Here is a 14,520-nt window from a genome sequence, read left to right as displayed (position 1 = left end):
ATTAAAGAGTGCATCCTTCCCATCCTCCCTCCTTTGACATCTGTTGTGCTGCCCCCAGACCATCCCCCCACTCACTGGAGTGACCGTGCTCAGCACGAGGGCGTGAGTGAGTCACTGTCTATCTTGCCTGCCGGGGAATGTGACCTGATGCACAATGCTCTCTCAGTTCTCTTGGACTGTGGAGAAATGCAAAAGCAGAGTGACCAACATGGGGATTTGGGGGGCTTCCTTCTCCTTTGGCCTTCCCTTGGCAGATAATCCCCTACACACTGCCCCTTCTGAAGAAATGCCTGAACAATCCCTTTCTTTCAAGAGTTTCGGTTCTAAGACTCTGAGCTGTGTGGGACCTTTGAGCTCATTGAATCCAACTCCTTTGCTTTACAAAGAAGGAAACTGAGGTTCAATGAGATCAAGTGGTGTTCATGGCTCATCAAGGATTCCCAGTTTTGTGTAATATCTCAGTTTCATTCTTATCCCACTAAAAATTTCTGCATTATTAATAGTAGAGACAGATGCTATCATGGAGTATTGTAGTCACTCACATTGCTGTCCTCCCAACACTTAGCTGGGGTTACCGACACGTATTATTTAATCCTCTCAGAGAAGACTGAGCAGAGTTGGAAAATCAGGGCCAAGCTCCTGGGTCCCAGTTCCCTGGTTTCCCTGGCACATATACTTCACTCGTTCTTGAAACAAAAATCGTCAGTCAATGGGGCTATTGCCTTTGCCTGAAGTGCTCAAAGTTTGACCAATCCTCTCCATGTACATACATGTATATACAAAGAGAGAAGATTCTTTCTTTGCTTGATGGATATGCTCTTTAATTGGGGATCTTCCCTCAAGAGTTGTGCAGTCTTAAAAACTTCCTTCTGCTTTCTAGTTAAAAGAGTAGATGTGGTCATAGAAATGGAATGGAAATTGAGAGTGGAATAGAATGAAGGGAGGTAAGATTTTGGTCCTTGTCCCTCCAAGCACAATTCTTTAACACACTTAATCACTTAATCATTCCTTGTTGTTGAGCAAGTACATCCCTCCTTCTCAAGTAGAATGTAACCCCTGGGGCAGCTAGGTGGGGCAGTAGATAGAGCACCAGCCCTGAATTCAGGAGGACCTGAGTTCAAATGTGGTCTCAGACACTTAACATGTCCTAGCTGTGTGACCCTGGGCAAGTCACTTAACCCCAGCCTCAGAAGGAAAAAAAAAAAAAAATAGAATGTAAGCTCCTTGAAGGTAGGACTGGTCCTTCAATTCAAACTATCTAGTCTGATGCCTAGCACCTAGTAGGTGCTTTAGAAATGCTTATTGATAGAGGTTAGAATCTAATCAATAGATACTTTAATGTTGAGGGCCAATATTTCTTTAAGACTTTTAGTGGAATTGAATGATCTGTATTTACAGTTAATAATTCAGCTATTATGTATATAGTGAAGTCAAGAAAAAACTTGGTTCAAATTCATGTACGAACTTGGTTCAAATAGATGTATGTCCTTCAGCAAGTCTTTCTGTGCCTCAGTTTCCTCCTCTATGAAACAAGGGGATTGTACATAATACCTCCAAGTTCTCTTTTTGTATGATTACTTAAGCTTTGGCAATTTTCTAATTTATTCTATGATTGGCTGGAGAGATAATATTAAATATTAATAAAGCCTGATTCCAAATCCTATATTCCTGATTCACTAGCTTGGTGACCCTATACCAGTCCTTTCCTCAACCCTCGGGTGGCTCTCCAGGGCTTATGTACTAAGTCAAAAACAGATTGTAGGATAGAATGCTAACCACATACTCACTATTGTCCCACTGGATTCCTTTCTTTGCCTGAAGAATTGTTGGTTCTTTGATTCTTCTGTCTTTCTTTGGGAATGACAGTCATGAGAGTGCAAATGAGGATGAGGAGATGGTTTTGAGCACTCATGGGTGTTGAGAAGTGAAGAATCATATTGTGAAAAATGTTCTCTGGTGAAATTGCTCTTGTTCTCAGAACCTGCCAAATAAATCTTTCCTATTTTTGTTTTTAGGACATTAAGCCAGTTATTGATGGAATGGATGGAATTAAAATATCTCAGGGGCTCGGGCTGCAGGACTTTGATTTAATCAGAGTTATTGGACGGGGAAGTTATGCCAAAGTTCTCTTAGTGCGGTTGAAAAAGAATGATCAGATTTATGCCATGAAGGTAGTCAAAAAGGAGTTGGTCCACGATGATGAAGTAAGTGATTTTATTGGTTAAAAAACCTGGAAATGGGGTCTGGGTAGAAGAGGTTATTGTATGTTTTAGCCACTAGAGGGAGAATGTTCTAAACCTGGTGGGTTGTGGAAGAGAAATTTCTGGGAAGAAGGCAACCTAGCTTGGTGATGAAAGCATAGGCTTTGGAGCATAGGCTTTGGAGTCAGATGGTTGTGTGTGTGTGTGTGTGTGTGTGTGTGTGTGTGTGTGTGTGTGTGTTTTAAATTGAACTAAATTGAATTGATTGTCTTGTCCAAAATCTCACACGGTGACTCATCAAGCATTTATTAAGCTCCTACTATATTCAAGCAGGATGTTAAGTGCTGGAGGGTCTAAAGAAGGCTAAAAGATAGCCCCTGCCCTCAATGAAGTCATAGTCTAATAGGGGAGACACAGTGTAAATCATCATCTGGAAACAAGTAATAGATCAGGAGATCTCTGACCCCAAAAGCTGTGTTCTTTCCATGCCATCATCCTCCTAGTAAGAGATCTAGAAGAGACTTCTGTTGGGATCTATGTTGAGCTCATTTGATTACAGTAATCCTGTAAAGTAGGTTGAAGTATTTTCCCCATTTTCCAGATGAGGAAAGAGATGGAATGATTTCCTCAGGATAGCATAGATAATAAGAATCTGAGGCTGGATTTGAATCTATTTCTTCTGTACTTCAAGCTCAATGCTCTATCTTGTGTGCCTCTTTGCTGACTTTAATTAAAATATCTAGTAGATAACCAAAGTAGGAGTCAAACTAAGTTCTTTGTGAATGTATATATGGGGGTTTCTTCACTGTGCTAATCTAAAGCAGCTTCATCCCTTGTGATCACTCTTGTATGTTAATTTTTGGTTCTAGAGGGGAATGGCAGGTGTTGTGTTTAGTTTGCCACCAACTGTCAGTCACTCAGTCAACAAACATAGTACTGGCTGTGACTGTACACTCTAAGGATACAAAGAAAAAACAAAAGCACTATTCCTATTCTCAGGGAGCCCCCATTCTTCAGGGGGAGACGGCACACCAATAAATGCTTTTGTCCAAAATACATAAGTATAAATGGAAGGAATTCTTCAGAATGGAAATCCTGTTTTGAGAGTTATCTTTGGAAGGCTATATGGTCCAACAGAAGAGCACCTGCCTTGTTATTTCTTGTCCATGTGGCTTTAAATAAATATTTTTCAACTTCCTGGGCCTCAGTTTCCTTATCTGAAAAATAAAGGGGTAGGGGAAAGGCTGAATTAGATAGTCTCTGAGTTTTTCAGCTTGATAGCTGAGATCCTGTTTACTTCCTTTCTTATATGGGGATTGTTTTTGTTTCCTTGTCTGAGAATCAGAATATGTTTTTTTTTATTAGGGAAGTGACTTTTCAATCTCTGAATTTATATGACACTTTTAGGGTTGCCAAATGCCTTTCAATATTGATATTATGTCACTAATAAATTGATTAATTCTCAATAATCCATTATCAATCATAACATCTTATTTGATCCTCACAATGATCTTGGGAGATATATGCTGTTACTATCCTGTTTTACAGGTCAGGAAATGGAGGCAAAGAGAAATGAAGTGACTTTTTCAGGGTCAATCACAGTTATATCTGAGATGGGATTTCAACTTGATTCCAGATCTATTGCTCTAGCCAACTCGCCCCCTAGTGGCCTTCTGCTGACTTATTTCTCATTTAAACCTCTGCCCATCTTCCCTATCATGGCTTCTCTGCTTTCTCTCTGCCCATAATGCTGTGCTGCTCTGTCCCAGCAAGGAGCCTTTTAGCTGCTGTTCAGAGACCTCTAGGCAAAGGGAGTGTACCACTTCTTAAGGCAGCCCACTTCATTTCGGTACAGCTCTCCTTAGGAAGTTCTTCCTGATATTAAATGTAAAGGGACTTCTTTATACTTTTGGCCTACTACTTCCAGCTCTGCCCCCTTGAAGCCAAGCAGAATAAATCCACTCTCTCTTCTAAGTGCCCTTTAAATAATTCTTGTCATGTCCCCCTGAGTCTTCTCTTCCAGACTAAACAACTCTGGTTCCTTCAACTGATATACCAGACTTTAGGACCTTCCTTCCTCATTGTCTTCTTTTGGTCACCCACTAGACCAGTGGTCCTCAAACTTTTTAAATAGGGGGCCAGTTCACTGTCCCTCAGACTGGTGGAGGGCCAGACTATAGTAAAAACAAAAACTCACACTGTCTTCGCCCCTCAGCCCATTTCCCATAAACCTGCAGGCTGCATAACCGTCCTCAGCGGGCGCATCTGGCCCGAGGACCATAGTTTGAGAACCCCTGCTCTAGACTATTGACATCCTTCTTAAATATGGTACCCAGAGTTTAGCCCAATACTTCAGATGTGAAGTTATTATTGCTATTCATTACTATTAATATAGTATAAATATTACTATTTTTACTATTGTATAAAGGGATTGGGTTACCTTCTTAGCATTACATACCATTCCTCTCCCAATATAGCCTCTGCTTGCATTACCTGTGTAGGCTAATATATCCTCCTCAATAACTCTGAGTTTGCAGCCTAATAAAACCTCCAGATCTTTTTCTATCAATTCATAATTATAAATTGTTGTTGATTGACTTGGCCAAAGCTTTCAACATTTTAGTCCACTCTGCCCTACAGATCAAACAAACCTTTTCTTCTCTATCTACCTCTTTTTGCTTCAACTGAAAAAGATGAGATTAGATGGGATGCCCTTTGAGAACTTGCATAGCTAGAGAACTTTGATTTTCAGTTAGATCCTTGGTTTATGCAGATCTGCGGAATAAGGGGCACCATCTGTCCTTTGGCCTTGTCCAATCCTGGCTTTTATTTGTGGGCTTTGTTTTCACTTAATTTGCCATAATGAATTTTCTACAGCTGAGTTCATTTTCACCAACTGTATGATAAATGAATGTTTCACCAGTGAACAAAAGCTTGCCAATCACTAAGGGTGTAAAGAAAGAGTCAAAGCTATCCATGACCCTATGGAAAAATCCTCTCCTTGGAAAAAGGGGGCACCAGGAGGGGGGGAAGCTCTCCTGAGAAAAATTGGTTTGTCTGCTGCTCTAACCATCTGCTTTCCTATTAGATTTTAAGCTTTTTGAGGGCAGATCCTGAGAGTTGCCCTTCTTTAAATCGTCAGCACTTAGCATAGGGACAGCCATACAGTGGAAAATAAATTTCAACTGACTCACCTGACCGCCAGGGTCCGTTGGGCTATACCTAATGTTATATAATTTCTCTTGCAGGATATCGACTGGGTACAGACAGAGAAGCATGTATTTGAACAGGCCTCCAGCAACCCATTTCTCGTGGGCCTACATTCCTGCTTCCAGACTACAAGTCGGTAAGCAAGCAGAGTGAGGGGGGCTTCTCTCTAACCACAGGAACTTTGTTCTTCCAGACAAGGATGGTCTTGTGTCACTGCCATATGGATTGCCCTCTGGAGAGGCTGTCAGAAAAAAAAAATAGTGGCAGTAACAATTTGATAATTTTTGTTATTATTTATAAACTATTATTAAAATATTATATATTATTTATATAGCACCCACTATGTGCCAGGCAATGTGCTAATTGCTTTATATTTATGTTTTTATTTGATCCTCACAACAACTCTGGAAGGTAGGTGCTGTCCTAACTTGCCATTTTATGGATGAGGAAATTGAGGTAGACAGTGGAGAAATGATTTGCCCCTACCATTAGGAAGGGTCTGAGGTTGAATTTGATCTTGAATCTGGTCTTCTAAACCCAGAACTCAGTGCACTTTGGTGTCACCTAGCCACCCAAGAAAGATGTCTTTAGTTTCCCTCATGATTAATTAATATCTAAGTTAATAAGCATTTACTCACCATCTGCCAGATGCTGGACTCTGTGCTAGGGGATCCAGAGAACTAAAAAACTCTTCAGGAGTTTTCTATCTAGTTGAGGACTAGATCTAACCACAGGTAATTTTGTTCAGTCATGTCTAATTTTTCATGATCCCATTTGGGATTTTCTTGACAGAGATACATAAGTGAATGGTTTGCCATTTCCTTTCCCAGTTCATTTTTCCAGATGATAAAACTTAGGCAAATAAGAATAATTGATCTGCCCAGGATCACCCAACCAGTAAATGTCTGAGCTGAGGAGACCTTCTGAGTCTTCTAATCTACTTTTCCTAATTTTGAAGATGACCAAAAAAAGGCCCTTGAAAATTAGATCATACAGGTAAAAGGTGGCAGGACTGGGAATCAGACGCAGGTCCTGAGACTGCAAGCTCTCATTTCTTTATGTGGTGCTCCACTGGATGAATGTTACCTGTTGATTCCCAGTCCTTCACCGGCAACCATCTGATTATTTTAAAAGGATCATCTTGTGGGTGCTTTGTTCTGGATTTTACATTTGTTCACTGCATGAATTCTGTGCCTTTTTTGCCCCTTTTCTCCAGGGCTCCCTTCTGCTCTTAGGTGTATAGGGAGTTCATGATTAGCTATTTGTCTTTGGAGGATTGTTGATGGATGGAATGGGATCGATTCCTAATCTGTGTTTTTGACTCTTTCCTACAAATCATCTCCTCTTTTCTCAGGTGTGAGTGCGCATGTGCGCCATTAACCACTTGATTTGTACCTCTAATTCAGCAGCATGGAATGGTCATTCTTAGGGTATAATCCCAGGGCAGAATTCAGGAAACACCCATTACCTCCAGTTGTTAGCCAACGTCTAATAATAAGTGACTTCTCTTTCCTTGAGCATCTATTACCATTTACCTTCATGGGGAATCAGCCTTTCATTACCATTAGGGAGCTGAAACTTTTATAAAAGTCTAGTTTATTGTCTAGAGCCCTGGATTTATAGAGCACCTGACATCCCAGGTTTAAATCCTGCCTTTGCCATGTACTCCTATCTTGGACTTTGGGCAAGTTGTAATGTTCTCTTCTCCAAATTGTAATTGTTCTCTGGGACCAGGTTTCTTGGGGAGCTTCTGGAGGCAGCCTTAGTTTCAGTTCAGTTTACTAATTCCAGATGCAGCCAGGAATTAATAAATAATAAAGTCCAAATCCTTTATTTTCTCCTTCAAAGTCTTTTCTCTTTTCCTGGGACCCGGTTAGCTTTAGTAGAGGCCTCTCTTTCTACTTGGCTCCAAGAGTTCCCTCCAAATGTCTCTGAATCCAAAGGTTTGTTCTTCAGCCTCCAGTCAGCTTCAGCCTCTCATCCTCCCAATGTCTCCATCCAGCACAAAGGTGGCAGTTGGAATGGATGTGACTTCTCCTCCAAGAGAGTGGGCTTCTGGGTTGTCCCTGGGCTTGTGGGAGCTCCTTAAAAGTATGCTCTCTTAAAGGTGGGAATCTTGTGGAATTCTAATAAGTACATTACTGAACTAGAGAAATGTTAAGTATCATGCTAAATTAGATAAGTATTGTCTCTATCCGTTCCAGATACTTAGAATCCTAACAGCAAGTAGTTGTTTTCTGCCTCAATTTCTTTCCCGGTTGACTCACTTGACCTAAGGATCAAACAAGATGCTATGTGGAAAGTGCTTTGCAAGCCTCAATAATAATATTTTCAGTGCCCTCTTTGTATTGCTAGTAAGGAAGATCCTTGTTTACCTTTTAACCCCAATTCCCATGAGATCCTAAGTCACAGTGAATTGGGAAAATGGCTCATAGCTCAAATTAGAAAGGGCCTCACTGATCATGTCCAGCCTCTCATTTTATAGATGAGGAAATTGAGTTCAGAGGTGGGGAATGATTAGCAAGTCATGATGTCGAGGGTGAAATTAGAATCTTGGACTTTTGCCTCCAAATCCAGTCCAGTATTTGTGCTACCTTCATTTTGGAGGATGAAGAATATTATCTCGTCGTTCAGTGATACCTCAGAATGGTCAAATGTATAATCACCAGCTTGAATCTCAAAAGACATTTTTGGGCTCAAGATACCCAGGGAAGGAAGGGGAGAGAAGAAGTAGGAGAAAAGCGCCCTCCTCTCAGAACCTGGCATTTATTAAGGGGCTGAACACTTTGCTAAATGCTGAGGCCATAAAGAAAAGGGTAAAAGCAATCTCCATTCTCTAGGAGCTCACGTTCTAGTGCAGGAGACAACATATGCACAATTAGTGTGTACAAGGTAGCTAAGGTATCTTAAAGGGCAGCTAGTGGTATGGTCAAGGAGCCAGGCCTTGGAGTGAATTCAAATTCAGCCTCAGGTACAAGTCATTTCACCCTGTTCTCTCTTTGCCTGAGTTTCCTTTATTTGGAAAATGAGCTAGAAAAGGAAATAGCTGACTACTTCAGTCCAGTATCTGGGCCAATAAAACTGCAAATGGAGTCATGACTGAGTCACAGAGACTGGAATATGACTGAACAACAACAAAAAGGAATTTAAAGTTTGGGATAGACTTAGATGATAAACTTTAGCGCCTAGTGGGATTAGTGACAGACCGGGACTGGCACAGTTCTCTTACAGAAGATGGCACTCGAGCTGAGTCTTAGAGATCAAAAATATGAATTTGCTTTCCATGAGTCAACAGTATAAGACAGAGTATAATTAGGTGTTAACTTATTTGCCATAAATGGTACTTGTCATAGTAAACAGATCGTTGAATCTGGGGGTAAAGAAGACCTGAGTTTAAACCCTGCCCGTATTACTGTGTGGCCCTGGACAAGTCACTTAACCCCTCCATTTCACAGTTTGTTGAAATAATGGAAACATCTACGTCACACTATTGTCCTTTGGCCAGCTAAAAGTCCCACTCTTTACAGGAAGTCTTTCCTGATCCCCCTTAATGCTAATGTTTTCCAATCTCTGTTGATTATTTCCCATCTCTGTTGATTATTTTCCATTTGTACTGTACAGAGCTTTTTTGTACATAGTTATTTTTGATTAGGCAGAACACTCTTCCCAGCAATGAGAGTTTGTTTAAAGGGGACAGGCAAACTCTGAAGGTAGTTGAATTTTCCCCTCCCTGGAATCTTCAAGCAAAATCTGGAGGACCATTGGTCATGATGAATAGATCCTTCTTCAGTTCTGAATGAATGAAAAGGATTTTTTAAGTGTTTAGTTTCCAGCCTGGGGATTATGTTGGCCTAGATGGCCATGGAGGTCATTTCCAGCTCTCTGAAAGAATATGTGACAAAGACGAAAGACAGAGAGTTTAGAAAACTTTGTGTTTGGGATGCCACAAGGATGGTGAGTGGAGGCCATCTCCCTTTCCAGAAGCAGACGTAGTATTGAGTTTATTGCTATTCCCCGAGGAACATATCCAGCCCAGAAGAAATGGGTGTTCATGGAATAACACAGTGAGATGATACTGTGTTGGGCAGACTGGAGCTTGTGTGTGAGGTGGGATGCCAAGTTTCTGGGATTTCCAAGTCGCTTGGATTGGCGGGAAAGTGGAATGCATGAATTGGGGAATAATGGCAAATAGAAAAGCAGGTGGGCTTCAGGTTATGGTTGCCCTTGAGTATTTCTAGGATCAGTTGGGAGCCAGTGGACTTTATTCAGCTGGGAAGCGATGGGGTCCAAGTTAGGGAAAATTGCTTTGGCAGCACTTTGGAGAACTGATTGGAAAGAGGAGAGATTAACCCCACAGAGACTCATTATATGGCCACTTCAGTGATCCAAGTGTGGGGTCCCGAATTTGGTTGTATCGGCATGAATAGAGAGAAAGGCCAGATGGGGAAAATGTGGTTGTGTCCTGCTCTTGGTGGGACAGAGGAAGCACGCCCATGTCTCCCGGTCAGACGGATGAGCCTGTTGTCCCCTCCCCTTACAGTCTCTCTCTCCAACCACCCCTCACCCTGCCATGAACCCCACTGGCTCTAGTCACTTAATAGCCTTGGACACAAAGGAGTAAATGAAGCATCCTACCTTGTTCCCTGGAGTCCCTTTTCACTTGGAATATAGAATATATCTAAAACAAAGCTCAATTGTCGTGTAAATTGTTGTATTACACCTATGAATTTCACTACTATGCAGTGACCCAGGCCCTAGGATTCATGTTTCTTACTAGTTAGTGAAAAGGCACATTTCTTTGAGTCCTGCTGAGCCTGTGGCCTCCTGCAGGTCAGCCTGGTCCTTGAAAGGCCTGGGCTTCTTCCCAGCAGCCCCCACCCCCTGACCTCCCATTAAGATCTAAGTTGAGCGATTCATCCCTTCTTCCTTTTATAACTCTAGAACCAAGTTAATGTTCTAACTTCCCTGCATCAGGGGTAGGTAATTGTGTTCCCAGGAGCACTAGCATGATGAAAAGGGAGGGCACCTGGAAGCAAAATTGAAATTTTTTCAATTCAATTCAATTCAAGTGTAGACCCACTTGGGCTAAGGTCAGTTATGCTCAGGAGTCCCTAATGGGGGCAGCAGTAACCTGCCAAATAAATTAGTGAGTAAAATATTTTTTAACTCACTAATTTTTTATTATTAATTTAATATTAATTATTATTAATTATAATATATTAATAATTATTAATTATAATATTAATATTAATTAGTTTACTCACTGAGATCTAAAAGTTGGAGGACACCTCTGCCTGCTCTGTCTCCCTGGGCTTTGCTAGGGCCTGTAACATTGGGGCAATGCAAAAGTAGACCCAATCCATTGGTCAACATGCATTTATTAAGCACCTACTATTTGCATAAGTACTAAGGCACTGTGTGAAGTATTGGAGCTATAAAGAAGGGCACAATCATAGAAGCTTAACTATGTCATATAAGCTACATGTAATAGAAGGGGGAGGTGATATCAGAAGGAAGGCACTTGACATGGGAGACAACTTCCTTTGCATTTGAGCTGAGTTGTACAGGAAAGGAAAGGGAAGCCAGGAAGTAAAGAGGAAGCGGTATAAGCCCTGGTACCCAGGTGGCATTCTAGGTATAGGTAATAGCCAATGCAAAAGTATGGAGGTGGAGGGCTGTGGGTGAGAAATACTAGGCAGCCCAGGATGGTGCTATCACTGGATGAGTGAAGGACAGCAAGATGGAAGACTGTTAGCTAGCTTTTCCTGGAATCAAGTCTGAAAATCTGGTATTTTTCTTTAAAGGGACTCTCACTCCAGAGCCAATACTTCTTCTACTGTATCAACATGGTCCTTTCCAACTCTGAGATTTTCTGAATCTGAATAAAGCTAACAACTAGGACTGTGACCTGATGGAAGGGGACTGGAGGAGTTTCCATGAAGCATTAGGTCTTCCAGTTTGTACACTGTTTTCATTGGTCCTCAGGGATTGGTGAGCATCCCAATGTATGTGCACTCCATCTCTTCCTTGACTTTTCTACTTGATCACACAATATAACAAATGAGCCTGTTGCCATGACAATGATTAGTGCCATAAATAAAGCTTTATGACTTCACTTCAGGCTCCAGCCAAGGCAGGAAATAGCCAGAGGGCTAAAATTCTGGAGCCCACACTCTTTACTCTGAGTTTTCAATCTCTATTAGCAATGTACTTACATTCCAGCGGGGGAGACAAAGCACATTCAACACAGATATCAAGTTATTAAAATATAAAGTTATAAAATATAAGCAAATCATTAGAGATGAAATAGTTGGGAAAGGAAGGCCTTAGCAGTGGGGAAGGCTTTGAGCAGAATAGAGTGCCTGAGCATCATCTCAGCTAGAGATTGCCCCACGGGCCTGTGAGATCCCTTCCAGATCATGATTTGATCTCATGAAGGGGTGGTGGTGGGAGTTGGGCACGTATATGTACATGTAGCGAACCAGTATGGCCTGTTACTAGATAATGGATGAGATAATAATAAATAAAAATGATGAGGTGAGATAATATTTATAAAATCAGTCAGTTCCATGCCAGGTCCATAGTAGGCATTTTTCAAATGCATATTCTCTCCTCTCTTAGTAAGGAGACCTTCCTTTACTTTTACTATGTCCGAGAGGAGGTACATTTAAGGGAATAAGAAGAGACATAGCTTAGATTAGGAGAATAAAGAACTATCCAAAAAAAATAAACAGAGCTGGGAGAAATGTCGCTTCCACTGCCAGACAAGTGTGTGTGTGTGTTAGTTTTTCTAAGCTGCTTTATTCTTTTTGTTACAAGTGGGGATGGGGCAATGTGAGAACCATCTAGTAGTGACTGTGAGAATGAGAGAAAAGAGAAAACAAAAGCTATAAATTAATTGATGATCTTCTGGCTCTAAGAGGTGAGAGGGTCCTTAGATGTTGTTTAGTTCAGAAATAACCAAGTTTGGTGGGGACTGCATGAAAATGTAATAATGAAATATATATTCCTAAAACTATAAAAATGCAATAGAACAAATATAATATTAATAAGTGGTTTTCTAATCATCAACATTTATTAAGTTTCTCCTAAGTACCAGGTAACAAAGGCTGGGGGGGGGGGGTACAAAAAGAGGCAAAAGATTAAACCTGTCCTCAAGAAGCTTTTAATCCAATATGTGACTATTAAGAGTCTTTGTGTATGGTTTAAACATCATTTCTATTTGAATTTCCCACCACCAATCTAATCTCGCCTTCTGTTCATCCATTGGACAGCAAGTCCTTGCCATATATCATCCACTAAATATAGAAAGACAATGAAGGATGAAAGACAATCAAGGAGCTTATATTCAACTGAGAAACAAACAGAAAATATAGACTAAGTAATTCAGGATGGTGGAACCTACAACACAGACAGCTAGGAGCTTCTTATAAGAGGGAGCATTTGAATTAAGTCTTAAAAGGAGGTAAGTGAGGAAGAAGGGCACTCTGGGGGTGAGGTACAGGCCACGGGAAGACATGAAGGCAGGAGAATGACGAGCATGTCCAGGAGATGGCTTAGTGATAGATAAGTTGAAAGATAATCTGAAGCCAGACCCGGGAGAGATTTAAATGTTATAGGAGGTAGGTTACAGTTAGCAAGGAGTCACTGAGCTTTCTGGAGTCAGAGGATTATATGGTCAGCCATGTATATTAGTTATGTCACCTTAGAAATTTAAGTGGAAGATGGTCAGAAAGGAATGGTCTGGAAGAGGAGACAGGAATCCAAAGGCTTTTGTACCAGTTCTTAGCCTTGTCAGGAAGGGCAGTAAGACCAGTAGAAGATGTTGTGAAGGTTAATTGAGAAGATGACAATTGATTAGATTTATGGGATGCCAAGAGTGAGAAATTGATGGAAATGCTGAGGTTCAAATATATAGGGTACTGGTGCCCTTGACAGGAAATTGAGAAGCTCAGAAAAGGGGGAAATTTTGAGGAGGAAGATATGAAGTTTTGATTTGGACATGTTCAATTTGAGATGCTTACAGGATATCCAAATGAAGATGATCAAAAGCAGCTGGTGCCTGGAGATCAAGAGAAACACTAGGACTAGACATAAATCTGAAGGCCATTTGGAAATAAATAGAAAGGGTTGTAAGCACTTTGATCAATAATCAATTAATCAATAAATATTTATTAAGTATCTAGGTAGACCAGACACTGTGCTAAGCACTAGTGTTGAGAGAAAGAGCAAAGTAAAGGGCCTGGGATGAGCCTTTGGGAGCATCCACAATTGGTCAGCAGGACATAGCTAATGATCCTACACAAGGAGATTGAGATAGTGTGATCAGGAAAGTGGGAGGAAAATAGAAAGAGCCATGTTATAGAATTCCAAAGAGTATGCAGGAAAAGAGGGTGATTAACAGTGTCGATGTTTTGGGGAGTCAAAGACGAGGATTGAGAAAAGGCCCCTGATTTTAACAATGAAGAAACCAGCTTCCATTTTATTCAGGAATACTCTCTATGGCCTCTCATAACAAAGGGGCAGCCAAGCCCTGCTTGAACACCTCCAGAAATGGGGATTGTACAAGTGTTAGCCTTTTCTACTTTTATTGTTATTTTTTCTTTCATATCCAATTTTTTGTGATCCCATCTGGAAGGTTTTTTTGCTTTGTTTTGTTTTGTTTTTTGGCAGATATTAGAGTGATTTGTCATTTCTTTCTTCAGCTCATTTTACAAATGAGGAAACTGAGGCAAAGTGACTTGCCCAGGAGGAAGCTGGATTTCAACTTGGGTTTCCTGACTCCAGTCCTTTTGCTCTACCCACTGCATCGGCTAATTGCTCCTTTTATTTTTTGGAGAATACTATCTATTCTTTTGTTGAGTTGATAGGTTGCTGACTTTGAAAATAACAAAGGAAGGCAATAGGAGAGGTTTGGTTCCCCCCCCCCCCCCCCAACACCTTTTCTCAATAGTATTTTATTTTTCCAAATACATGTAAAGATAGTTTTCATCGTTCATTTTTGTAAAACTTTATAATTTTTGTTCCAATTCTTCCTCCCTTGCTTATTTGCCCTCTCTCTAAAACAACAAACAATCTTATATAGGTTAAAGAGGTAATAATAGGTAAA

At 40.8% G+C, this 14,520-nt stretch overlaps 1 protein-coding gene across 2 annotated transcripts in view; it reads left to right on the top strand.

Moving 5' to 3' along the window:
- The window catches only part of PRKCZ (protein kinase C zeta), a 231,008-nt gene that overhangs the window by 187,796 nt on the left and 28,692 nt on the right, over positions 1-14,520 (top strand). For both annotated transcript variants that reach the window (XM_074306514.1, XM_074306515.1), the window contains 2 exons: positions 2,016-2,204; positions 5,450-5,547. In XM_074306514.1, the coding sequence (XP_074162615.1) occupies positions 2,016-2,204; positions 5,450-5,547 (287 nt within the window). The remainder of the gene's footprint in view (positions 1-2,015; positions 2,205-5,449; positions 5,548-14,520) is intronic.

Source organism: Sminthopsis crassicaudata, chromosome 3, assembly GCF_048593235.1.
Source record: "Sminthopsis crassicaudata isolate SCR6 chromosome 3, ASM4859323v1, whole genome shotgun sequence".
NCBI classification, from domain to species: Eukaryota; Metazoa; Chordata; class Mammalia; order Dasyuromorphia; family Dasyuridae; genus Sminthopsis; species Sminthopsis crassicaudata.
Note: the sequence above shows the minus strand (reverse complement) of the source record. Positions and strands in the feature narration are given on the sequence as shown.